This window comes from Opisthocomus hoazin, chromosome Z, assembly GCF_030867145.1.
Source record: "Opisthocomus hoazin isolate bOpiHoa1 chromosome Z, bOpiHoa1.hap1, whole genome shotgun sequence".
NCBI classification, from domain to species: Eukaryota; Metazoa; Chordata; class Aves; order Opisthocomiformes; family Opisthocomidae; genus Opisthocomus; species Opisthocomus hoazin.
The window spans coordinates 31,795,071-31,820,874 of record NC_134454.1 but is presented as its reverse complement, the minus strand read 5'-3'; the positions used below and the strand labels follow the sequence as shown (position 1 = coordinate 31,820,874).

At 45.7% G+C, this 25,804-nt stretch overlaps 3 protein-coding genes across 4 annotated transcripts in view; 1 reads left to right on the top strand and 2 right to left on the bottom strand.

The window, feature by feature from the left end:
* Positions 1 to 6,199, top strand: part of PLPPR1 (phospholipid phosphatase related 1) — a 144,092-nt gene extending 137,893 nt beyond the window's left edge. Inside the window, exons 6-8 of one of the 2 annotated variants that reach the window (XM_075411564.1) lie at positions 536 to 712; positions 2,598 to 2,729; positions 4,704 to 6,198. In XM_075411564.1, coding sequence (XP_075267679.1) covers positions 536 to 712; positions 2,598 to 2,729; positions 4,704 to 4,736 — 342 coding nt within the window. In that variant the 3' untranslated portion in view covers positions 4,737 to 6,198. Of the gene's footprint in view, positions 1 to 535; positions 713 to 2,597; positions 2,730 to 4,703 lie in introns of both variants that reach the window. The other variant, XM_075411565.1, reaches the window with a different exon arrangement.
* A 3,215-nt stretch (positions 6,200 to 9,414) lies between these two features.
* MRPL50 (mitochondrial ribosomal protein L50) lies at positions 9,415 to 10,828 on the bottom strand. Its single transcript, XM_075411566.1, has 2 exons — positions 10,723 to 10,828; positions 9,415 to 9,935 (listed from the first exon to the last, which is right to left on the bottom strand). Exons 1-2 carry the CDS (start codon positions 10,809 to 10,811, stop codon positions 9,545 to 9,547), a joined length of 480 nt encoding a protein of 159 aa, XP_075267681.1. The 5' UTR covers positions 10,812 to 10,828; the 3' UTR covers positions 9,415 to 9,544.
* Positions 10,829 to 12,115: 1,287 nt separating this feature from the next.
* ALDOB (aldolase, fructose-bisphosphate B) lies at positions 12,116 to 22,221 on the bottom strand. The gene is made up of 9 exons (XM_075411563.1): positions 22,112 to 22,221; positions 15,477 to 15,599; positions 14,984 to 15,195; positions 14,420 to 14,474; positions 14,134 to 14,294; positions 13,827 to 13,910; positions 13,166 to 13,340; positions 12,841 to 13,040; positions 12,116 to 12,625 (listed from the first exon to the last, which is right to left on the bottom strand). The coding sequence occupies exons 2-9, from the start codon at positions 15,586 to 15,588 to the stop codon at positions 12,530 to 12,532; spliced, it is 1,095 nt and encodes a 364-aa protein (XP_075267678.1). The 5' UTR covers positions 15,589 to 15,599; positions 22,112 to 22,221; the 3' UTR covers positions 12,116 to 12,529.
* Between the last annotated feature and the right edge of the window lie 3,583 nt (positions 22,222 to 25,804).

Below are 25,804 nucleotides of genomic sequence, written 5' to 3'. Positions count from 1 at the left end.
CTGTGTTTTATTTCATCTTGCAGAGAAAATGTCTGGAACAGTGTCTCTTAATGTTCTCTACTTCTTGAACTTAACGCCACATAGGAAACTGCAGCAGCTAGTTCATACGGATGCTAAGCACTCCATCACATGCACATTACAGTTTCTAGAGGAGTATAAACATAGATTCTTGACTCGTTTTGCAAACATTTAGTTGTCTACATTCAGAGTGCGTGTTTGCTAGCATATGAGCAAGTACTTGCACAAGTTAGGAAGTCAGTAAAACTGAGCCCGTACATAACAGCTCAGAAAAAGTCCAGTATGTAAATGTAGTTGATGAGATATTTGACATCCTGAAACATCATTTAACAGTATCTGTTTTGCTCTCTTAAAAGTATTCTCTGAATTACTTTAAACCTCTTTCTCTATTTCCCAATCCTTTTTTTAATGAATTATGGGTTTTGTCACATCCTTGATGATTGAGGATTTGCCTGGGTGGAAAAAGAGGCGTTTCTGGCAGGGCCCCTTTTCATTTTTGTCTTGCCCTTTGTTGCAGATGTACATCACAAGCACAATTAAAACAAAGAGTAGCAGACTAGCCAAACCTGTGCTGTGTCTGGGTACTCTGTGTGCTGCGTTCCTCACCGGGCTAAATCGAGTTTCTGAGTATCGAAACCACTGTTCGGACGTGATCGCAGGCTTCATCTTGGGCAGTGCTGTAGCTTTGTTTCTGGTAAGCCCATCAGTCCTTCCACATTCCTTTTAAAAAATACCTCAGTTTAAAAAACAAACAACAAAACTATTCTCTGGTGGCCTATTGCAGCTGATTAATCCAGTTGATAAGAACTAATTCTAGCCTCATCTAATTAAATGTATCATCAGATAAAATCCTAATATGAAATGAGGTTGATAATTAATAAGTCTAATGTGCATTGTGTGTATTTCAAGATTATTTTGACCACTGTACATGTTCTTATTTGACCTGTCCTGGAAAATGCTTTAAAGATGGTGTAAAATTCTGCTGATGTCAAAAGGGGGGCATGCTTGCGACTTCGTCTCTGATACCCTTGTGTTGCAAAACCCTACTGTCTGCCTGGTATCCGGCAAAAATGTAGGATACAGAGCGTTGTCTAAGCAGTGGTCCTGGTTCCCCATTTTGTTTCAGATCATAAAAGAAGGACAGTAGAAAGCAAGGCCAGGACAAACTCCCTGCGAGACAAAACTACCTCTTCTTTGCAGCATTTGTAGTTGAGCTGAAGTTGTTCAACGTCTCGTAGGATAACCAAATGGCTGTGGGATTTAAGTATTTTGTTTGGTGAGGGAGCTCTTGCTGACGATTTACCCACACAGCAGTCAAGGTGATTCACACTATTACCGAGAAGTGTGCCTAGTTCCATTTAATCAAAATATGCTTCAAAACTATCCACTGCATAGCAACAGACACTTTATCCCTGTAGTCAGGAGGGATTAGGTTTCAAAGATACCTTAAATCTAGATTGTCCTGTCGCTGATATTTTTTTTCTATTCTGTACTTAAAAAAACCCCAAACCTTTACATATCATTTATTCCCATGTTCCCTTTAAATAAAAAGATGCCCACAACCCCTGCCCTGAATCTCCTTGGCTTTCATGTAAGCAGTTTGTCTGATTCCCACAGGGAAAGGCAGTTTAAATTTAGCCCATGCCATATAAGAGGAAGTCACCCCACAGATCTGGTCAGGACAATCTGTGGGCTCCCCAGTACCTGTGTCCAGAAGAGATAGCCTGTTCCCAGCCACGTTTCGGCCCTGCAGACCTTCTGCCACCCTGCAAATGTCCCAAGCCCAATTGCAGAGTGGTGGAAGAGGTCTCTCCGGAGCACAGAGGGGAGAGATGCTGTGAGATTCCTGCTGCCAGCACAAGACTCACCCAGGCTGCAGTCTGCTTGTTGCTCAGGTCTGAAGAGAGCGAAGAGGAAGAGCCAGCAAGGGTCTGGCTGCAGGAATCACTCTGACAGCAGATGTGTCAGCTCCCATATGTCTTTTTTTTCCACTGTGTTCCCAAGCCCCAATCTGCCATGTGTGTTCACTCTTACTAGCATCACCATGTGGGTACAGTAAGTGTGGTCATGCACAAGGGAACGGCTTGTAGGATGAACACCACAGCAGTTGTGCTGAAAGTAATGCAGGAATGGTGCTAAATGAGCTTGATGTCATCCAGATGTCAGGTAGATTCAGCCATCCAGCCATCCAGTGAGCTGTTTTCACTCTTTGGAAATGACGGTCAGAGTCTGAAGTGAATATTTGGCCAATAAAATGCATCATCGGGGTGGTCCACGGTTCTGTGATGATAAAGCAGACATAGGAGTCTCTGCTGTACAAAACATAAACAGGCTGAGAATGGTTCATCACCTCAGACTGGAGGCCAGCTGAACTCACTTACCAAGGTAGTCCACCACGCCCAACTATGTCAGTAAATGCACCGTAGCCCCAGGCTGAGATAGATGATGCCTTGAACTAAAATCCAGGTTAAGTTCTTCGCAAGAACTGGCAGTTGTCAGATCGCTGACGGTAATTCCTGTGCATTTTCCCTTGAGACAGAACATGCTGACTTCACTTTTTGTTTTTCTGCATTACACAGGGGATATGTGTTGTCCATAACTTTAAAGGCACTCATGGAGCTCCTTCTAAACCGAAGCCTGAAGACCCACGAGGAATGCCGTTAATGGCTTTTCCAAGAGTGGAAAGTCCTCTGGAGACATTGAGTGCACAGGTACTGTAAATCCTCTCACTCAGACCATCATCACACACATTTTCTGTTACATCAGAGTAAAAGTTAGTCATACACATAACTACACAGGGAGCTGGTTTTATTCCTCACAGTAAGCCCATTGAACAGAATGAATTTGCATCAGAAGAGAGTTTAAGACATTTATCCTTTAAACTACCAAATACTGTAGATCTTGTGCCCTCGTGCACATCCAAAGCTAAACCAGTAGGATTTCACATGCCTGCGTATCGTTTGTGATAACAAACTTTTGCTTAGAAGAACAGAAAACTGAGATAAAAGTAACGATAATTCTGTCTAATTACACTTTGGAATGCCTTTGGGATGTCTTAAGGATTTACTCTTAACATTCGTAATCCTGAGGATGAACTATGCTGTCCAGAAAAATATTATAGAGATTACTTTTTTACCCTTATTACTGTTCAGTATCTTCTATAAGAAGAAATCATGTACTCTTTTCTATCTCTAAGTCATTAGAAGTTAGTAGCAAAAAAATTGGCTAGCAGGAGCATCATCATTGATGATGTTTCTGTTGAACTCCTAACTTCAGATCGCTTACGCTGGCGTTAACTGGATCATATCCAGTCCTTTCAAAACAAACAAGCAAATGACACCTGCCAAGAATTTCTGGGAACAAGGAAGAATTGTAGTTTATCAGTTATCTGAAATGCCCTGATGTAATTTATTTGTTCTTTAAATTGTACTTCCTGTATTAGGTGGCCTGTCATTGCTGTGTACATGGTGTGTGGCAGGATCAATAGTAATTTTTGTTAAACCCTTTGACAAATAAACCAAAAACAGGAATTCAAAGAATGGAAGAGACACTTGGAAATGTTTTATTTAATTGAAAAGTCACTTTTGATTAGACAAAGATTTGCTGGAAGACCTCCAACTAAATCTGGAAAACTGTATGCAGTAACTGTTCTCTTGGTGGACTTGCAGTCCAGAAACTAAGTGCTGCTTACATTGCATCATGCATGACAAAAGGGCTGAAGAAGTTAAAATATTCATACACTGTGAGAAAAATTTTGTCTGGTCAGCTCTTTATACTTCTGGACTGTGAAGTGCAGGTAGGGACTAGGCCTTAATTGTTGACGTCCACTATAATCAACAAGATAATTTTCTCTGATTCAGGGTGTCAGTCTCTAAATGACCAGACATCTACCATGCAGGAGTAGATTGGGAAAAAAAGTGATCCTACTCTGAAGCTATTATAAACAAGGCCTTGGGAGTGGCTGCTGATTACTGTTTCTTCACTTACAAGAGGTGCATCATCCTTCTCTGTGCAGATTTCTGCATCCATTCCCACTCTTCTTGTGCCTTGCACCCACACAAACCTGCAGACGCAGCGTGATCTAAGGACGACTCAGTACGGCTACTGAAGTCCTGGACATTGGCTGCCAAGAAGGTTAAATCAACACTGTTTCCACCCGAAGAGGACTTCTGTGTTGCTTTATATCTCTGTCTGCATGTGTTTTGGTGTAATGACCCCATCTACGTATGGTTTTAAGCTCTGTGTGTTCCCTGTTGTCAAACTGTGTCGGATCTACCTGCACATGTGGCATGAAGCCAAGCAGTGCTCTTTCAGGCTCTTCATGACTGAGGACAGACCCACTGTACTAGTTGTGCACTGTATGAAGTGCCCGAGCATGTACTGGCATGTCCCTCTGCACAGGACCCAGTCCAGTTTGAAAGTCTCTACTGAAAAAGTGGCCCCTTGTTTTTCAGGCCTGCTAGCGAGTGTTCAGAGCCCAGAAGCAGCGCTTGAGTTCAGTGTTTTCCACTGTGACCCCAGGATAGACAGCAGTCAGCTTTGCAGAGATCTCTTCATTCTAAAGCCCTACATTAGCTGGGCAACAGGTTTTATTAGTGAAGGTGTTTCTCACTTGTTTTACACACTAGGATATGTAAATGCTGAAATGTTTACACATGTTCATGTGCTTGCCTTTCTCTTTGCAGAATCACTCTGCCTCTATGACTGAAGTAACCTGAGATGGAAGATGGGCAACAGAAGCTATTTTTTATTACCCTCCACTACAGTACTCCAAGACACACAGTTACTAAATGTCTAACTGTGATGACCAGTATTATGTTATGTCTAGTTAGAGGCTAATGTTTTGTACTTTTTTTGTATGAAAAAGTGATGTAGCTTGCCCTGATTTTTTGTCAGCTTTAATATTATTATGCCAGAATTGAAAAGCAAAATGGAAAAAGAACAAAAAAACCTTTTCTTGTTTAAAGTGTGCACTGAGGAACTACATCTATGGAATTGTTGATGTTGTTATGTGATATTTGTACACAATTTTTCTTTCCATTTTTGAATTTATATATCTTGAAAAAAAAATAATTCACATTTACCTTTTCTTACCATAAGAAGTGCTTCTACCAGTGGGGCAGACTCTGATCTGAGTAAGCTCAGCATAGATCTGAAGTAATTGCATATATTTAACTCAGATTAAAATAGTGGTGGTTACGAATCTAACCTGAATGATACTATCAACAAGTAATAAATCTCCATCCTTGATTCAGTGAGCTACTTACGCATTGCTTAGCATTATGGACTTCAGTTTCCAGACTACTTGGCGGACCTGAAGTATGTCCTTAAGCATCTTACTGAATCAAAGCCTGATTGTTCTGGTGTGGGTGACTGTGCTAGTTATTGAAGAATAACTAAAACAACATACTCGGTCTGCAATATAGACAGACTGGACATGAAAATTTATAGTAGTAGCTGATAGCATGTGAGCTGACTATATCATCTCCCTAGATCTCCGTTCCTCCCCGAGGCCCAGCTAAAGCTCCCAGTGAAACCTGGCTTCAGGAATTGACTATGGGGATATACAGCCACCACTGTGGAGCTGAGGCTGCGCTTTAAGTGTTTCATAACTTCATCATAGATTTGTGGGGTAAGTAGTAACACTGGTACACAGGAAGAGTGACACCTCTTCTTCAGTGGAGTGGCATTACTTGGCGTTCAGATTGGTAAAACCAAGAAGCCAGTTTTGCCCTGACAGTGTAGTTTTCAGTAAGGGGGTTTAGCAAGTGAAAAAAAAAACCTAAAAAACCCTGACATAGTCTGTAGTAGCAGTCTGCGTTTTTGTAAATTCTGCCATACAGAATTTATATTAAAACTGCTATTTTACAATTTAACAACTTTGTTTAAGGAATAAAAAGACAATTAAGTGGGGTGGGTGGGAGGGGGGACAAAAAAGAGCACATTGCAATGGCTAGAACTGGGGCAAAGGCTTCATTACATGACTTTTCACTGTTTCTAGGATTTTCCTGCATCTCATTCTTCTAGCATGGTGATAACTGCTGTGTGTCTCCTTTAAAGAATGGAGCCTCTGTCTGTACTTTTACTGGAATGTTTACCTCACATTTCCATGTTGGTTCTTCTTGGCTTTTTTTGTATATTTTTTCCAAAACAGATGCAAAAAAAATTATCAAAAAACCAAAATGTGTAGCCTGGTCTCTGTCATTTGCCCGTGACACAAAGAAAACTCGGGATGCCTGTTTGTGTCAGATCTTGTGGTGTTTATTGCAGTTTGGTGTTTTCTTCTGACTCTACTGATGTCTGCTTCGGTCTTAGGAATAGAAGGATCAGATGTGGGCCATGCAGGCTTTCTGTGACCATGAGGAACCATCAGTAGTGTTCTGGGTCCCTCACTACAACTTTGATCCAAATTCAACAGGGAAAATTTCTGCTGAATAAATTCCACTGTGGAATCGGTCCTTGTTCTGCTGTGTTAGGAGAATAATGACATGTTAGGAGAGCTTATCGGCCATGAATACTCCCATCAATAACCCCAGTCAGCAGCACATACGTCCATTCATAACTGCAAAGGGTTAGCAGCAAACCTGATGTTCTGTAGCCTAGTTTTTGCAACTGTGGTCCCTGAGCTTGTGTTCCTCCCAAGTGTGTCGTTACCACAGCATGACTCTTGCATTGTTGGTCAACAGCTTCTACAGAATTAGTATTGCTGTTGTCCCCCTCTGCTTGTGCTCTAATTGCGATGGCGCAGGCAGTCTTTCTGAAGGTGGAAGTTTGAGTTTCTTCCCCATCCTCCAGGTTGAAGAAGGATCTGAATTTTGATTTTCCATTTCATGAAGGACTGCTTTATCCTTCCAGCTATAGTGCTGCATGGTGAGAGGCACCTCTCTCCATTTTGAAATAAGCACGTGAGCCCTACTCTCCTCTCTGACGTGGTACGTAAGGATGCCTGCACCGAGGAGAGGTCTGCAGTAGATGCAGACCCACAGGGCTGTGCATATGCTTGTTTGCAAGCCCCTAAGTTCTGGATAACTGGTTAGATGAACCCAGACCTGTCACACATGGTCACTGCATTTCCTCTCAGCTAGCTCTATGTGTTTGCCACCAGTTTAGCTGTATCGTACCATCAGCCTTTTCCAGTTGACAGGTAACCCCTGCACAGGAAGTCTAAACCTAACAGCACATTTGCTTTTCCAGGTACCTTTCCTTTCAGGATCAGTGTGTGTCCACCTCCTGGAATCTTTGACCCAGTGAAAAATCAGTCTTTAGGTAGCCTTTGGATTTATTTTCTTTTTCCATTCTTGTTCTGAGGCACGTCGTTCTCTCTCTCTATGTGGTGTGTACAGTCAGCTTAGGCAGCTGACAGTGGCTTCGATAGTCCAGTGTTACGACAAACTCTGTGTGTGTTGCAGCTGGATCATTTCTTACAAGGGATTCATGGCCCTCGGGCTTTGTGCAGTTTCATGCACTTCAGTTATGTAACACGACTGGCAGCAGCCTCTGGCCCCCTGCCTGGGGGGGTCACCCAGCTAGACGGCTGTGGCCTCTCCCTGCCCCAGCTGACTCCCTTCTGGCAGGGGAGCAGGTACCCCTGCAGAGCTGCTGTTGGTTTTGCTCCTCCCCGTACGGGGAGTGTCCCTCTTGGCTGTGTGAAGGCACCAAAATGTGACTCTTGGGATCAGGAAAACCACCTACCCCTGTCCTAACAGACCATGGCTTTCCGTCATTCACAGTGACACGGGTCCACCCCGTCTGGCCTCGCGTCTCTCTGTTAAGAAATACCCTCCTAACCTGGCTTCTTTACACTTTCTTTTGATCTTCCCTACTGGTTCTGCCCAAAACAAGGGAACATCAGCCCTCCTGCAAATGCATGGGTGGGGCTTTTATTTATTTATTTATCTATCACTGAATTCAATAGAAATTAGGTACCTTTGGAAGTCGAAGGATTAAAAAAAGCGTTTAAGCACCTAGAAGTCTTAGTCCTTCCATGGCACAGGTGTTCTATGCAAGACTTGGATCTCATTTCAGACTTCTGCTTTTTCAGCCTGTTACAAACAGTTAAAAGTTTCGCATCTCCAACACCCATGTCTGATCTTCTTCCCTTGTATGTTTTTCCCTGCAGTGTCTTGCACAGGTGTGCTGATGCAAGCGTGAGGTTTCGACCTCGAGGGACTAAAGCATCTGAGATTTGGGAAATGGCAATTTGACTCAACTCAGCAAAACACGAGATGGGGCTGTTGTCATGCTCCTTTCTTGCCTATCCTCCTATTTTTTCAGTCCTTTGTTTTTCACTCTTCTGATCATGTTATATGAGCTATGAGTTATGTGCTGGGACAGACACAGAAGGGTGAGAATGAGCAGAAAGTGCAGCTACCACTGAAAGTGGTTTTTTTAGATAATGACTACTAAGAGGAAGCAAGGGAGCGTACGTATCTCTCCTTTGATGGAAAGAAGACCATTGCATGAAGAAAATACTTCCAATTCATTGCTCCCAAACAGCCCCTGAAGCACACAAGATGACACAGATATAGCTCTTTATCACACTGCGTTTCTCCATAAGCTACAGGGAAGGGATTTGTGAACAGCCAGCCTTCCACAGTGACCAGCAGTGAGACATCCCCAGTTCCCTCACATTCAACCTGCAACACAACTTTATTCTGTAATTCCCCGGGACTCAAAAGGAGAAAAGAACCAAGGCTTTCTAAATTCCTTCAGAGCTATGAGAAGAAAGCGGCACTTGAGAAGTCTGCCGAATAAAGAAACTGAGTACTGTAACACAGAACAGCAGCAGTTCCCAAGCACGCTTCAGGTACACTGAAAGAAACCAGGGGAGCTAGGGTTCAAGAGAGCAAGTGGTATAACCAGGGAATTTCTGTATCATTCCCAGAAATACCACAGATACAGAATCTAACCTCACTTTAAACACCCTGTTTTGTAGAAAACATTCACAAAGTACCATGCATTTCTCAGACTGCTGCATTTATTTTCTTGTCCTTTGAACCTCACTGCTTGCCTCCTCTAATTAAAAGCAAACCTACATCATCAGTCAGACGGGAAGAGAAACTAACACATAGCTATTACATGTTTTTCCATAGCTACTACCTGACCCAGCTAGTCTTGGCTGCCAAGCTGAACAGGGCTCCTTGCACGGGCAAACTGCACTCGCAAAAGCCCAATACACAGTTCAGAACCGAAGATAAGAATTTTACCAGCTGCAGGGCAGAAACTGGGGAGTTGGTCCCCCTGTTTATCCCCACTGGACCCTGCAACTGCTGGGCAGCATAGTAAAGGCCAGAAAGCACAAAAGAGTACCGTTACTGACCACATCGCATCACTGTTTCACAGGGAGAACTTCTGCTCTTTTTATCATATGTAACAAAACAAACAATGAAACCTAACGACAACTCCATGAACTTTTATTAGTGATATTTATCTATTTGGTTGCTACCCCAATGAAAAGGCTCTGCTTCTCCTCTGCAGTCCTTCCTTAAGGACACAAGCAAAGCAAAGCGATGCTTCGTGGTGCAGCTCACTGCTCCCAGGTAATCTTCAGGTTTGGGGGTAGCTCCGCAGCACACAGTTCATCAAACTTGGACACATCCTTCACGGGAGTGCTATAGAAATTCAGGACATCCTCAGCACTGCGCATCAGGTGGAGCTGCGAATTGGGGACAGCATGACCAAGTTCTTCTGCCAGCTGAGCCAGGAGGCGATACTTTAACCTATTTTCTTTGAGCGGTGTCTGCTGCCAGTTACCAGTAAGCGAGGGTCCAAAAACCTCCTTGACGTGAGACTCCAGGCAGCTCTGTATATTCTCTGGAGGAAGATAGTTTCTGCTGCGTGGTGGCAGACAGATCAGGCTAGGTTCACTTCTCTCTTCATGAATGACTTTTTCTGCTTCTACTTCTTTTTCCTCCTTCCTGTTGACACCAGACAGAGGTGTTTTCAGTCTCTTAAGTCAGAGCACATTTCTATTCATAGGCTTTTAATATCGGACTCAACCTAGCCTGTGGAGAGTGGACACATCCCACGGGCACAGGAGGTTCCTTACGTGTGCAAGACCAAAAGCGCACAGCCTAGACCTCTGGTTTTCCCCTGAACGCTGCTCACCACACAGGTTGTCTCTACACAACCATCACCCGCCCAGCTTACTTTATTGGTCTGAGCGTAAACAGAATTTTAACCAGATCAATGATTTGCTTTCCCAATTACAGCTCCATTTGCTAATCTGCTGTGGGGAAAAAAAAAAGAATAGCAGAAAATAACTGCTACTGCAGTAAAAGTTAGTGCTCACAGAGAAAATAAAAAGCGATCACTGGTCTTAACCTGAAAATTGAAGCCCACCCCAGGTTACCTGACCTGGTTGTATGCCACAGTCCAGTCAACAACACAAGCGCGGTTTACCCTAGAAAGCTACAGAGAAACGGCTATCTTCCACTGGCATTGCCGCACAGCCCTGAAACACCTCTTCTCCCATACCCAGCAATTCCCGCGCCGCTAAATTAACGAACCCAGCTCTGCACCGCCGGCACCGCCCCGGAGCACGGCCCGCCGGCCCCCGACCGCGGCACGGCTCCGCGCCCAGCTGGGGGGGCCCGGCCGGCCGCAGGCCCCGCATGGAGCAGGGAGGGGGGTGGGAGGGGGGCAGGCAGCAGCGCCCGCCCGCGGGAGCCGCCCCGCCAACGTTCCCCCCCGCCCCGCCGTTACCTCAGGCGGCCCCAAAACGCCCTGCACGGCGGAACGCCGAGGCCCAGCCGCCGGCCCGCCGCCCGCGCCGCCGCCACCGCCGCCGCCATCGCCAGGCCCTGCCGCTTCCCGCCAGCCCGCCGGGGAGCGACGCGTTTCCGCCCGCCCCGCGCTGCCTCGCGGGCGCTGTAGTCCCGCCGCGCGCACGGCCGTTAGCGGTCGCCCCCTCAGCGCTGAGGCGGGGGGGGCGGGGGCATCGCAAAGGTTACTGGGCAGAGCTACCGCTGTAGTTTTACACCGTGCGAGGGGGTTTCTTTTGCCGGTTCGGGGAGCGTTTTTTCCGCTCTCCAGGGAAGCGACCTGCGCAGATGGGCAGGATGGTTGTCGTCATGGGCACAGCTTTACCTGAACCCGGGTGCGGGGAGACCGGCAGGACCCAAACCGAACCAGAAGAGAGGCGTTCTTCGTGGCTCTGGCCTCTGGAGCGTGTCTTGGCGAGTCGCTTGTCCTTCGCTCGCGGTCCGGGTCAGGCCGGACTAACGGCACGCATTGATCGTGCAGTGACTGGACCCGCATGAAGGAGTTTGGCAATCTGCTGCGTCTGTGAAAGGGCGGCTGCCAACGCGGGGAACAGGAGGAGGCCGCAGGGCCGTGGCTTTCCCCGCTTTCCCGCTCCCTGCGGGCAGGAGCCATGGTGCCGCTGGCTGGGAGCAGCGGCCGCAGAGCTGGGCTCCGGCCGCGCGGGCTCGGTCCCAGGGAGGGAGGGGGCGGGTGTCTGCTGGGCTGCGGGGCCTTTGCCGGTCGGTGGGCTGCTCCAAGGTGTCTCTAGTTGCTTGGTGTAGCCTGGCAAATATCCCTGCATAACCTTAGGCCCGCTGTTTCTGCCGTTTACGCCTGTTTTTTTCATAACGGCTGTCTAACTGTGCTTTAGCTTGCACCTCTGACAGGTACACAGCAACATGCCAAAGGTCAGACTGTGGGCCAGGATGCCTTCCTGTGTGTTTTATGTTAATTATTGTGGAAAACGCCACCTTAAAAGCGCTTTGGAAAAACAGTCTTTGCACAGCACTGACTCAACCTATGCAACCCCACCTCGATATATAGCAGCCTCCTCATGTGTCCAGAGACACGAGACGCTTCAGACGGTGGTGTTATTTGTCTGTGGCCTGAGTCCAGCACGCTGCTCGCCATGTACACCTCTTAAGTTTTCTCAGCGTGCGTCAGGCTGCAGTCAGCGGGATTAACATCCGCAGCTGTATCACTGTTGGATTATTTCCCTTTGACCTCCTCCGGGTTTCCCAGGCTCATCAGCAGTCACGCTTTGTGAGTTAATCTTTAGACAGGCTACTGAAGACCACAGATGTGTGAAAGAGACTGTAAAGTTTACACAGAATAAAGAATTGTGAAATAGAGATTAGTTTCCAATTACTGATTTATTCCCATGATTGAAGACACAGTCAGGTTTTGTAATTCAGGATTTCGGCTGAAAACATGGTAACAGGCAAGGGTATGTATTTGAATTGCTAGGGAACTACTTAATCTGCGTACTATTCTGGGAACTAAGTTTAAACCAGAGGGAGAATGGGTTCATGGTTCATTGGCAGTTGTTGTTTGTTGTATGGAGAGAACTTCCCTTCCTTGGAATGTGCAGATGAAACAAGAATATTCCCTCCGTACACTGTGGGAGCGAAGGGTGGAGAGAGATCTAATCAGTTTTATCCCCAGTTTTGTTCAGGGTAAAGGAAATTAGATTTCTTTGGTTTTCTTTCATTTCTGAACATCTTCCACCTTGTGAAGAGGGTCAGGATGAAGGAAGGCGCCTGCACTTTCAGTAGGTGTAGCTGGCAGTGAAAAGTGACTGCGTGGCAGCTGTGTCAGTCTTCCCAGCCACGACATACTGTCCTCTGCAAGCCAAACTGTTAATCTGAAAAACAAACAGAAAGGTGGGGAAAGCAGTTAGCTTGGAATAAGAAAAATAAATGTAGAAAGACAGCAGGAGTCACCAGGCAAGGCGAAAATAACAGAGTAGCACCCCTGGTGAATATGAAGCACCAGGAGGGGTGGGAACAAGGGGAGCCTTAGGAAGGTGACAACTTCATGGTGAGCAGGTCCTCTCTGCGCTGGGGGGAAGCCTCCTACCTGCGCCCGCTTGCGGAAAGCCTCCTGCGCAGCCTTCTTGTTCTCACTTTTGCCCACCCATGCTGCCAGCGCAGAGGCTTGCAGGGCTCTCCCGTACGAAAAGGTCAGTTTCCAAGGCTTAGGCAGAGGGGACTGATTCATGGCGTTCAGGTTGACAGAAGCCTCCTCTTCACTCTGACCTCCAGAGAGGAAGCAGATTCCTGCAAGGAAGAAGTTTCAAGGCTTAGGCATGGAGTGCTCCAGAGGAGCGAGCGTGTCCGATGTAGGAGCAAAGCTGGCAAGGGTGACAGTGTGAGTGGGTACACAGGCATGCATCAGGAATCACCGGGAACAGCAGCAGGAACGGTGCGGAGAAGAGTAGTGACAGTTGCTACGGCGACATCCTGAGGGGTGTACTTCTTGGGGCAGGAATGCCCGGCCGTCACCATGTTGGGTTTCAGCAGTGTCCCTTCCAGGTACACGTGATGATCATTCAAGGCCTTGTAGACAGCAGCCAGAACCTGAAAACAGGAGGATTGAATAGAGACCTCTGCTCAAATCTTCACCTCAGCCTGCTGTGGAAAAACAGCTTATTACTTGGGAGTGTGAGGAGATCAAATTGAACTTTGCTGTCTCATTAAATTTATCTCAGGGGTTGCAGCCCCAAAGATACCACTGCTTTTGAGATGACCAGGATACCACTCCTGCTATTTACTGGATGTGTCCCTGCCAACTGAGGTACTGAAAGGGGGTAAGTGCTTTTGCTCCCAATCCATCTTTTTGACACTGAGAATGTTTATATTGGTGTTTTGAGTGGAGATTGAAAAGCACGTGTTCTGCTCTCGCATTTGCTATAAACTCATTATTCGACTGTGAGCAACTCATTTTTTGTGACGCAGTTACAAAGCACCTTCTTGGTCAAAACTCTTTGAGATCTGTGAACACAATCTCTGCATAAGATTAGCTACTGTTTTGTGAGGGGGAGGAGAGGGGCAGGAATCTCTTACCTTTTCTGTGACATACTGACAGCGCTGGAGATCATGGTCTCCATCAGGCAAGATTTCTGGCTCCACAATGGGCACCAGGCCATGCTAAGAAAAGAAAAACAGGGAGGTCTTTGGAGGTGTGGAAGAAAACCTGTCCTTGTTGTTTACCCTGACTTTGGTGGTATTCCTTCTTGCTGTGCTGCCCTTCTCCCACATCATTCCCAAAACCCTCACAGAGATCCGCCTTTCAAGTTACCTAGCGTGTTATCACAGGGAACAGTGAGAAGGGGCAGCAGCATCTCGAGAGAGGTGGCTGGAGGGTAGATACCTGCTGGCAGATGCTGGCATAGCGTGCCAATGTGTTGGCATTCTCTTGGATGGCGAGTTGAGAGGGTGTTGTGCTGCTGATCTTCAGCACTGCACGCCACTTGCCAAAGTCAGCACCATCTTTCTTGTACTGGGCACAGCGCTCAGCCAGTCCATCCAGCCCTACAGATGGAAGAACGGTGCTTCACTGAGAGCGGTTCTTCACCATGACACCAGCCAAGGCTACGACTCACGAGAGGCACCCTGCAGCTTCTGCTGCACCAGTCATAGCTTAGATCTCTCCTTACCTTGAATGGTGGTTTCTCCATTTGTTCCTGCTAGGGGTGCTGTGCCTTTGTCCAGCTGTGGAGAGCAGAAAGGCAGGAAGGGTTACAGAGAGGTGGAGATCAGTCTCATCCTTCTTACCCATGGCTAGTCTGGCTCTGCAGGCTGGCTGTGACCAAAGTATGGGTCTGAACAGGGTAAGAATGCAAAGGAGGGAAGGGCTGAGGCAAAGGGAAAGGAATAGAGGGAACTGGGCAAGAGGAAGGGGTGGTGTGTGGGTGGCTACAGGGAACAGCTCCAGGCTGAAAGGGATGGATTTAGGTTACTACATGAAGGGATTTAATTGCAGTGAATGATGAGTAGATGGGAGTTGGTGGATGAAAAGTTCCTGCACCAAAAGCAAATGTGCCCCTCATTAGTTGTACAAAAGCAATGCAGAGAATGGTGGCAGAGTTTCTCTAATGATGTTAAAACCAAGCACAAAAAAGAGAAAAGTGTTTGATGGAGACAGTGCGGCCCCATATATAATTTTCACTGGAAATGGGGTTTGGAGTATTCTGCCAGCCAGACATTGTACAGGTACTTGCCTTTATTCCCACCACAATGCCTTTTTCTTTGATGAGAGCTGGAAATGGCTTTCCACTGCTGTCTTTCTGATAGAGAGTCTCGTGGAAGAAGATCACTCCCCCAATGCTCTGGTTGATGGAAGCATCTGAAGAGAAGAGGATCTCTCGAAAAGCCCGGCGATTCTCCTCTGTGTTCTCCACATTGATCCTCTGCAGCCTGTTCCCCATGGTACCTAGAGTGGTGGACAGAGGTCAGACAGAGAGGTGTTAGGCTTGGCTGACCTCCTGGTTGCAGCATGTAGCAATGAACTGGGGCTTCAGTTCACAGCTTGCCTTCTCAACCCACAGTTTGTCATCTTTTGTTGCTATAGACGCAGCCTTGCCTGGCTGAATTGTTCCTGCTCAGTCAACAGTTTTTAAGTGTTTTTCATTTATTCCACTGATTTCAAAGATGAAGCAAAATTAGAAGAAAAAAGTCTTGGGTACTGCTAATTGATTAATATCCAAAACTCACCCACTGATTCATCGGCAGCTAAGATCCCCTTTCCTGAAGCCACAATCCGCTGGGCGATGTCTGAAAGAGCTTTCTTCTGCTCTGCAGTCAGCGCTGGGAATTGGTGGGTCATGTTGGCTTTATCTGTGGAAGAGAATTACTGTTACAAGCTGGGGGAGACTGTGGTATTTCTGCTGGAGGGCTCTCGGTGCTTGTCTGGTCCTTGTTATCATAGGCATATGCCGAGAAATCCAGTCAAGTTCTTCTTGGCCTGGTATGTCTGGCAAAACTAGAAGAGAGAAATGCAGGAGCCACATCCTAACATATCCTTCCAGAAGCAAAGTGGGAAAGACTCTGCATTTTACATGGATTTGCTCAGAGACTAAAGGAAGGTCAGTCTGTCATAAAAACATGCACCAAGCTAACAAATATGCTAACTGCAGGCTCTGCAAACTTCTTTGCAAGGCACATACGACTTTTTGGTCCCAGTCAGAAGAATGCCAATTATCACATTACTTACTTTTACACTCATCTTAACAGTGCCCTCTCCCATGCCCCTGGCCTGTGCTGACAGTATTTGTTACTTTGTCTAGTTGACTTTCCATCCCCACCCTCGTGCTTTCCTTTGTAATTCTCCCCTCCCCATGGCTGCTTTCGGAACAGTGGCACATTGCTTACTTTATATAAGACCTGGGGATTTAGAAGGATTCACCACCCATTTCTATCTTTTTTTCTTTCTATCTGTGGCAGAGGCTTACTAGCTGCAGATACCCAGTATCTGAAATCCAGGTTCTGTCTTGTTATGACAAAATACTTGATTTTATTAAAGTTTTGATTATATGGAATTAAAATACAATTTCTTAGACCATCTGAATAGTGCAAGTTAATTCCCTGTTTGTATCAGCCTGTGAGCCTGAGACATAAGACTCCCTTCCCTCTATTTACCATGCGCTATAGCTAAAGCAACGCCCAATGTTTTATCAGCGAGTGGTAAACCCAAGAGCTGAATCATTAAGAACAACACAAAAGATCTCCAGTAACAAGTTTTCCTCCAGAGAGGCAGGCTACTGCGCAGCGCCTGCATTCTCTGTTCCCAGACTCAGCCTTAGAGGGGAGTGAGAACTTGCCATTTCCCATTTCACCATGTGCCAGAGACGGCCAGCAAATATGTCTCCCCATATAAGCAGGTACACAGCCAAGTCCTCCGTCCTCTCTCCCTGCATGCAGATATTAATGTTGCCAGGGAAGCCTTGTTTTGCCCTCCCTGCTGGAGGGCGTAATGGGGAGAAGGGATCGGGGGTCTGGCTGCTACTTCTGATGGGGTAGATGCCAACATCAATGGAGTTCTATGCGCCATGCCAAATGGTGCCAAAATTTTATGGCAACAATACTATCACAGTACCGTGACAGCTATAAATCTGTGTCTCTGGTTTATAGTTGAAGGTACTTTGGTGTTGATAATGTTATTGTGCAAGGCTGAAATGGCATTGTCTACAAGTACAGACCAGTCAGATGCAGTGCCCACATGTCTGCTTTACCTTTGTGTGAGTTGTTTCAGTTTAGAATTCATCCTATGCAACTTATCAACAGTGAGTCATTCTAGGTTTAGAGGGAATTTGAAGGAGTGCATGATAAAGACTGTGTCAAATGAGAGGATTCCCTCCTTTTCCAAGTGCTGGAATGCCTTCCTGTGGTCCTGCAAAAGCAGGCTTTGCTGAACTCTCTCTCTGTGTGCCAGGCTATGGCCAGAGCTCTGGGAATCATCCTTCTGCTGCAGGGACCACAACTCCATCACTCCCAGCTCTTATCCTGTTTGGCCCACCTAAAACAACTTGCAGAGCTATGGTTTATGCTGCATAGCTAATTAGGTTTACTCGTAACCCTCCTTATCCCTTACCTGCTTCCTGTGTCTGATATGTCTCTTAGGAACAGGAAGCTGGCTTGTTATTATGATTACTGCAATAATAGTTTGTGTTATAAGCATTTCAGTTAAAACCATAGCACTGTTAAATAAATTGCTATGCGAAATCGTGAGGAATCACTCCAGTAGTTTCCAGTCTCTATGGAAAAGACTAGAAAATTGTCATCTGGCAAGAATATGATCTTGTCCAAGGTCAAAGCTGATGAATTGCTACATCAGTAATGGGGTTTCAGAGTTGCAATTTGGAGATATGCTACAGCACAAGTAGATGTATCCAGATGATCTTTAATCCAGCTATCTGGATTACAGGACCATCAGTCACTCTAGTTACATTATTATGGGTATACTTTCTCGCCAGCAGTGCAATAAGCAGTGAGATTCATGTGTGTTGTATCTTGCTTGTTTCCAGTGTTTGCATAAAGACATCAAAGAGATGGTTATCACTCAAAACCAGCCTGCACAGCAAATTAACAATATACAGGTTTTCAGTGGATAATGCTGGTCCAAGTGAGTACTCTGAGAGACTGAGGCAATACAGTGTAGTTCCACAATGATGAACTGGAGGACAATAGATTAGTTCCAATTTCCATGCAAGTATCTCATTGAGTGTGAAGGAGTAGGTGGAGATTTGCCAAAAGGCTCCCCGAAATAATCTGTAAGGCCATGGTGAGTGGTACCCTGCTGAGCTACAAGGACGAATAAAATGCACAGTATTTCTAAATGAAATGGTGAAGAAATGGGTGCAAAAGAGCAGTTGTAAAGCTAATCATAGCTCTGAAGTCTAGAATGTTCAAGGACCCTTGAGTTAGGACTTTATTTTTTCTGAGATTCTTTTACCAGGAGCATAATCTCTGAGGATCTTCCCTGTTGGCTTCAGAAAGGGTGTCTCTGCAGTAAGGTACTGCTCGGAGTGTTTAAAGGGGAGTGGAGAAGTCTTACACTTCAGTAACACTTTGTACAGCTGCCTTGTAAAGAGTAAGCTCCCAGCACATCCACAGAAACATTAATGTCCCCCCTTAAAGAGCTGGATATGTCACCTTTCAGGTCCTGAGAAAAAATGGTTGTGCCCAGGCTGCCAAAGCTGCACAGCTCATTTCATTCTTCCAAGAACAAAGCCTATTTGCCATATTTTTCTTCTTTATTTGTTTAATTTGACAACTTTTCCAGGCAGTAAAATCCTTGAAGGAACTGTGTTCTCAGTAACAGTATCTAGGAGTTGTCCCACCACTAAAGTTTTTCAAGAAGTTTTATTTTTATTTACCCATTTTAGGCTGTGGGCTAGTATCATAGTGTCACAAGCTCAAGTGGTTCACATTGATTTGACATTGCGTGAATACAATGTATTCTCTTTGTGGTAACTGCTTATATAACATTTTTAAAAAGTGGAAGAAAAAAACTGCACAGCATGCACAAAACCCCCAGCATTATGGCTACCTTGAGCGTTTGTCAGGCTTCAACAGCTCCTTGAGCAAACAAAGTTCTTTATTCAGCCCTCAGCCTGTGACCAACAGGAGGTGGGGGTAGGGGGAGAGGGGACAGCACAGTTGTAAGAGTAAATATTGTACTGCTGAAGTCTCAAGTTTTTCTCAGCTACCATAATGGAGGACTGCAGGGGAAATATCTTCATGAATGTCAGCACAAGCACTGCGTCCTGTTAATATTAATAGAGAGAACCAAAGGGCAGAGGAAAGACGAACAGCAGAAGGAACAAACTGTTATAATTCTACTTCAGGTCATCTCAAAAACATTAATATTTGACTGACATCTTTTCTTTCCAACCATCTCAAGTGACTGGCATCTTCTAATCCTACAGAAAATCTCACCTGAGTCGTTGTTTGCAGACAGGAGAAGATTGGGTCAGAATCTGTAAGCTTTTATCTTGGGTCTCTTCGTTGCCTTCTTTTATAAAATTGGTTCCAAAAGTGCAGGACCAAACTCTCAAAACACGGTTTGTATCTATCTCATGCATGTAGCTTTTCCTGTTCAGCTGCTAGCAAATGCAGCCCTTCAACATAATCTCTGACAGCAACACAAACCACATGTGCACGTCATTGCACTGCACGCACAAGAGATTCTGCTTCCAAAGAGCAGAATTTGAGGAGGCAAAAGTTGCATATATAGATAGATAAATACAGTTGACAGGGAGAATGAAAAATATTTAAAAATTTAGCCCATCACATGTAGACACAGTGTTAAGATGACTGGATTTACTTCTTGCTTACACTGGTATGCACAGGAGACACAGACACATAATGAGTTATGCACCTTCTATTCTCTTACAGTGGGTAAATCTAGTTATTGACCTCACTTCTCTGTGGAGCTCCATTAAAAAGCTATTTCTAAGGAAGTCTGGTTACCTGGACATTGGGCAAATCGATAGGCATGAACGGCCAGGCAAGCCTGGCCCTGTCCTGCTGACAGAGCACATTCTTATCTAGTCTGCAGATGGCACGAAGCTGGCAGGACTAGTTGATGCACTTGATTGCTGGGCAGCCATCCAGAGGAGCCTGGACGGAGGGTGGGAAGAGACCAATGGGAGCACCATGAAGCCCAGCCAGGACAAATGCCCAGCCACTGCCTGGGGGCAGAGCCCTGGCAGTGGTCCCACCAGGGTTAGCAGCATGGGGAACAGCTCTTCGGAGAAGGCCCAGGGCCCTGTCTGGCAGGGAGCCGAACAGGGGCCAGCAACAAGGGACAGCAGCACCCTGCACAAGCAGGGGTGCAGCCCGGAGAGCCGGGGGAGGACAGGGCTATCCCCCTCTGCTCAGCACTCTTTAGATCACATCTGGGTACTGCGTCCAGTGCTGGGCCCCTGCAGCATGGGAAAGACATTGACCAACTGGAGTGAGTTCAGCAGGTGCCACTGAGAAGGCTGGGGTCTGAAGCGCTTGCTCTGCGAGGAGAAGGCTGCAGGACTGTGTCTGGTTCAGCCTCGAGCAGAGATGGCTTCGGGGGCGCCTCTCGGCAACCCCCAATACCTACAGAGTGGTAATCGACGAGGCAGAGCCAGGCTTTTCACAGCGGCATGTGACAGGGGAGTGAAAGACAACAGGCATAAGCTGAAACTCAAGAGATTCGGACCAGATGTGAAGAATTTTTTTTCACTATTGGGACAGCCAAGCAGTGGAGCAAGTTGACACAGAAGCTGTGGTGTCTCCATCCCCAGAGGCTGTCAAGACCCACCTGAATAAAGCCGTGAGCAGCATGGTCTGACCTTGTGACTAACCCTGCTTTGAGCAGGAGACTGGACTACAGACCTCCTAATGTCCCTTTCAGCCTGCATTTCCCTGTGACTGCGTGCGTAGTTGCTTTAGGCAGCTGAAGTGGCCGCGGCACCTCCTGTATGTGTGAAGGAGCTCTCAGGGAAGAACAGGATGTTTCTCCCTTCATCTTTGCGGTGGGACTGAAGGTTCCTGTATAGCAAAATGTTTTATTTCTGGGTTCTGCAAAGTGAGTCAAGGGTACGGGACAAAAAGAGATTTTCAGACTTCTGTCACCTAGAAAAAGCAGGAGATGTTTTTGATTGACATACTAATTTCACCATCTTGATAAGTCCTTTGGTGCATATATGATGGCAAATTGCCTGGTTGGATTTTGCTGTCTCTTATGAGGGTGGGAACGAGGGGTTTTTTTTCCATCTTCATGCTCTGTCTAGGGACCTTGCTTCAACATCCTATTTCAAGTGGATGGGAGTATGTGAGATCTGCAGTCCCCTGTCCTGATTCCCACATTAGCCTCAGAGCTATGCTCAAGCCCTGAGCAACTGCGCCTCCATTTCATCTCTCTAGCAAGTATGAAAGGAGGTTACGCACTCAGTGACCTGGCCTCTGCCCTCAGTGCAGAGCACTCCTGGAGCACTGACGATGGCTAGAGATGGCTGAGGTGGCAAGGAGCTGGTTTCTCGGAAGTAAGTGTGGTCATTAGGGTGAAGCTGCTTCTCTCTCAGGGCTGGGCTCTTCTCAGAGAAAGTGAAAAAATGCTGTCAGACTTGCACGAGAATTCAAGTCTTGTAATGCCTGCAGGGGAGGCTGGGGGAAGGGGTGGTGGCAGTTCCAGGTAGGCTAAATAGTTTTGGGTGCCAGGCACATGGGGTGGTTGAGAAAGTGATGGAGGGTCACAGACTCAGTGAGGTTTTGAGTTTGTTGAGCAGTTTCCTGAAGCTGGCTGTTCACAGCTTGCAAGGTTACAGCCTAATGCAAGAGCCGTTTTTAGTTTCCTGCGCTGCAGACTGCCTTACATCCCCCTGTCGAAGAATCTTATCCACACTACTGCACTGACACTTCAGAAGAAGCTGCACAACAAACACACATAATTACACTTCTGCCAGCATTGGTGTATGTCAGGACCAGCTGCATTCTCCGGTCATTCTCTCCTCTCCTTGCAAAACATAAATTTATGTTCTCCACAAGCATAAATACACACACACAAAACAAAGCAGCAGAAAGCAATGCAGGTATGTTATTGCTCTAGTCCCCTTAGACTAAGGATTCACTTACTCCAGGAGTTCTGAGTGACTAAGCTAAGTTAGAAAGCCAGTGTTAGCAGCAAATGGGTCACACTGGAAGATCACTGCAGAATGGCTGAGAGCTTATTTCTTGCAAGCTGTTCCTGGAACAAAAAAATAAAAACAAAACCAAAAACAACTCCCCAAGCCCACTTTAGATAAACACATTGTGTCATAGCTGCTGATACACACACCACCTCTACAGTTTAGAAATGAAATTATTATACTTACTTGTGAACAGTGCCTCTGCTGCTACAAGCTTCTGGTGAGGTGGTTACAGGTGAAGAGACCTGGTTTTTCTAATCGTTAACTTTTATAAACTTCCTGACAGGCTGGGTTCGCTTTTTTTCCTCCACTCCTTCATTCTCCCTCCTCCCCAGGCTGATTGGGAGATGTCATTGCTCGAGGTCAGGCATTGGCTGTCAGAGCACAGCCACGCACAACAGCCGGACCCAGTCCGCTCCCGCTGCTCCTCCCTCTCCCCTCCCCCGGGTACATACGGCCACTCGTGATGTGGTGACACGGAGGCATGTTCCAGTTCTTTCATATTATTCCTCCTCTTTCTAAAACAGACTGAAAATAGCTACAAGAGGAAGCACGGAAATTGTTTACAGGGATCCTGGGCTTAGCTTTCAGTTTAGGGTTAGATCTTCTGGAAGCTTATGCTTGGGAAACTACTCAGTGCAAGAAGGAAGGGTAGAAAACAAAACACAGAAACAATGCAACAGATCCTTAATTTACATGAGTAACTATCATGTCAGTGCCTTCCTAAGTGTTTCACTGATTATCCTCACTTAAGAATTTAGCATAGAAACGTATTTTCTTTTTCCAATTAGTATACAGAAAAGCAAAACGCGATGCTACAGTATCAGGATTAATGAAAGCGGAAGTTCTGATCTCCTTTAATGCAGTGTATGTGTGAGAACGATGGTTATCAGAAGAAATACGCCCACACTGACGACCACAAGTGCAAACCAAATTTTCCACCAAAATCCCATTGAAACACCTACCCATTTTACGACAACATACAAACTTCTTGATTGCTTAGCAAAATTTTTTCTGTGAAAAATGCTGATGTTCTATAACCAGTATATCAGCATTCCAGTTTATATGAAATCACACTGCAGCTATTCACCAAATCCAGGCAGAAAGGCTTGATTTCCCTCCCCCCCTGCAGGTCAGCACTAGTGGAGGGATGTACAGTGCAGGGACTGTTAGGCAAACATCATACGCTCAGCAACAACATGCCCTGGGACCTTGGACATTAGTACATCTTTACCACAAAGACACAGTGTTTGCCTGAAGAATGACGTAGTTTCTCCATTTGTTTGGCTCATGTAGCGACACCTTTAGCCTTTACATGGACACGGTGAGACATCTGATTTCTCCTCTCACTGAGCAAGACTCTCTTCGTTAGGGCACTTCCTCCTTGAGCCTGTCTCTTCTACAGCTGCATGCCAGGGTCAGTGCCCGCAGGAAATCTGAACAGCTTACACGCTGCCAGCAGTAGCACTCTGTGACAGTCAGCAGAGAAAACTCTGAAAAAGCTGAGGATACAGTCTAATGGAAGGTCTTGTGCTTGCGTTGTTTTGTTTTCTTTAACATTCTCCTTCTGGATCCAGACCTTTTTGCTGAAGAATGCTGTGGCACGTAACGTGGACATAAAGCCTTCCCTGCTTTACAGTGTTTGCTTTACATTTTCTTTCTCCCATCCTAGCAGGAAGATGAACCATGTGGAGTGTTAAAGTTTCTCCACCACAAACAGAGGCATCTAGTAAGGATTAAAAATATTTTTCAATGAAATATATTATCTAAGACACTCTTGAGACCAGGATCGTGTCATATTGATGGTCTTCTTCAGGGCCACAGAGAAAATCACAGTTTGAGTCCTGTCATTCCTGGTTTGATTAGAAGCTGTCACAGGTAGGAAAGTATTTGGGAGTGTTACTTTCCCAGTGCCATCTGTGATAAGGTCTGACACACTATTAGAGAAAAGCTGACGGGAGTCCTCTTGAAAAAACAACGTCTGACACTTAGAAACCACGTTAGATAATCCCCTGCAGCCCACCTTGTATTCTTCACTCTTTCAGAAGTATATATATGAATTCCCAGGTGGGTAATGGCTAGTATGTGCCTTTCTAGTCCTTCTGAGCCAATATCTGGCACTTCAAGCGCTGGGATTACCGGTCCTAGCAGGGATTCTGAGGACTGAGGAGAAAAAAACGTGAATGGACATGATGGTTAACTTTTTCACTTTATTTAGGAATGGGAGCCTTTTCAAGCAAGAATATAGAATGAGCAATCATGCTAGATAATGTCACTGTAAGGTTCAGTATTGTTAACATGCAGAACCATGATGCTGACCATGCTGTGCAGAAATTAGTACTAAAGTGATATTAAAAAAACACTGGAAAAAAGTACATACTTTCATCATCATAGCTTTGATGTAATCATGTATGTAATCATAGTTTGGGCATACTTATACCTCTAAAAATTACGTTATAGTGGTATCAGGTACCCTGCAATAGTAACAGGAATTAACTTGCATCATGAGGGGGATGCAGTGTACTTGCATTCAACGAAGAAACTAACCTGCCCATAAAAAGCACCAAATCATTGCCTCCACTAATTATTCTACAGCAAAACTGGTATATTATCCAGGTTGTAAACCCATTTCTCTGAGTGAGTGTTTGAACATATAGTAGTGCCAACTCTCTCAGCTTTCCAGAGATCCAACTAATTTAGGAATGGTTTCTTGTTTTGTTTAAGCCTTTTGGAGAGTAACATGATGCAGCCATAGGGCTGTAGCTATCAAGAGGCTGTCTACTGTTGTGACCACCCATGGTAGAGGTGCCTACATCTACACATTGCTTTGACAGAGATTGAATTTGTGGCCAGGGACAGTGTAACTTTGATACAGGAGTTGTGATACAGGAAGACTGGGACACCTTTGGTGGCCATGGAGTGGGAGGAATGCTGAAGCCCCAGTGGAAGGTGTGTTCAGAGGAATAAGAATGCAGGTCAAGAAGCAGATTGGGGGGGCTTCAGGAAAACAGGAGGCAAAGAGAGGCAGAAATCACGCAGGTGAATGTTAAGGGGTACAGATACCAATTCTGTGACAAAGTGGCTTGGTAATGGCGTGAAACAGATGCGCTCTTCTGGCATCCACTGTTGTTTGTGTTGCCACCCATCTTAGTGGTACATGGGGTTTGCCTTCTCCTGAAGCTTGTAGGGCTGGCTGTTCAGGCAGGGTTTCCTGTGGGAGTGCAGTTCCTGAGGAAGCACCAGATCGTCTCTGCCTCCCTAGGGTTCCTCATCCCTCTCTGCCTCTGGCATGGGAAGGGGGAAGTACTGCAAAGATCCCAGGCTGAGGATACGGACAGGGAAAATGGGAAGGGAGTGCAGTTTTGCTAAAGACCAAGTGCTCTCAGTTATGGGCATTCTTAAAAATAATTTCACAGACTATTGCAGTGATTGCTGATCCACTTTTCCAGGCAAGAAAAAAAATCTTCTGATAGAGCAGAGATTGCTAACTATTTTTTGAGAGTTTTGGATGTGTGAGAATTGATTACTTAAACATATACCTGACTAAATATGGTGACTGGAGTTTTTTCTGCATGGATTATAGCTTTTTTTATCTGTCAATGAGAAAGTTGATACAGTCTTGCAATATAAAAATCTTTATTGCTCACTCAAATCTGTGTTTGAAACATCACTGCAAACAAGATGCATAACCAGTAAAAAAGCTTAAATGTTCACAGTTGTGCCTTTTATATAGTGGAGACAGAAGGTGGTGGTCAGCTATCAAAGAGATAGATAATGTCAAAACACAAGCATCTAGCATTTTGTCTCACAAACACAGCACAGCATAAGTGAATTTTGTATTCAAATGGCTTGGAGATTTTGATGATATTGAGTTTTCCA

Coding starts and splice junctions, on each gene's coding strand:
- MRPL50 (XM_075411566.1), bottom strand. CDS start 10,811: ATGGCGGCGGCGGTGGCGGCGGCGCGGGCGGCGGGCCGGCGGCTGGGC. Junction 9,936..10,722: donor GCGTTTTGGGGCCGCCTGAG/GTAACGGCGGGG, acceptor TGGTGTCAACAG/GAAGGAGGAAAAAGAAGTAG.
- ALDOB (XM_075411563.1), bottom strand. CDS start 15,588: ATGACCCACCAATTCCCAGCGCTGACTGCAGAGCAGAAGAAAGCTCTT. Junction 15,196..15,476: donor AGCTGCCGATGAATCAGTGG/GTGAGTTTTGGA, acceptor CCACCACTCTAG/GTACCATGGGGAACAGGCTG. Junction 13,041..13,165: donor CGTTCCTGCTGCTGTTCCCG/GTGATTCCTGAT, acceptor TCTTCCTTGCAG/GAATCTGCTTCCTCTCTGGA.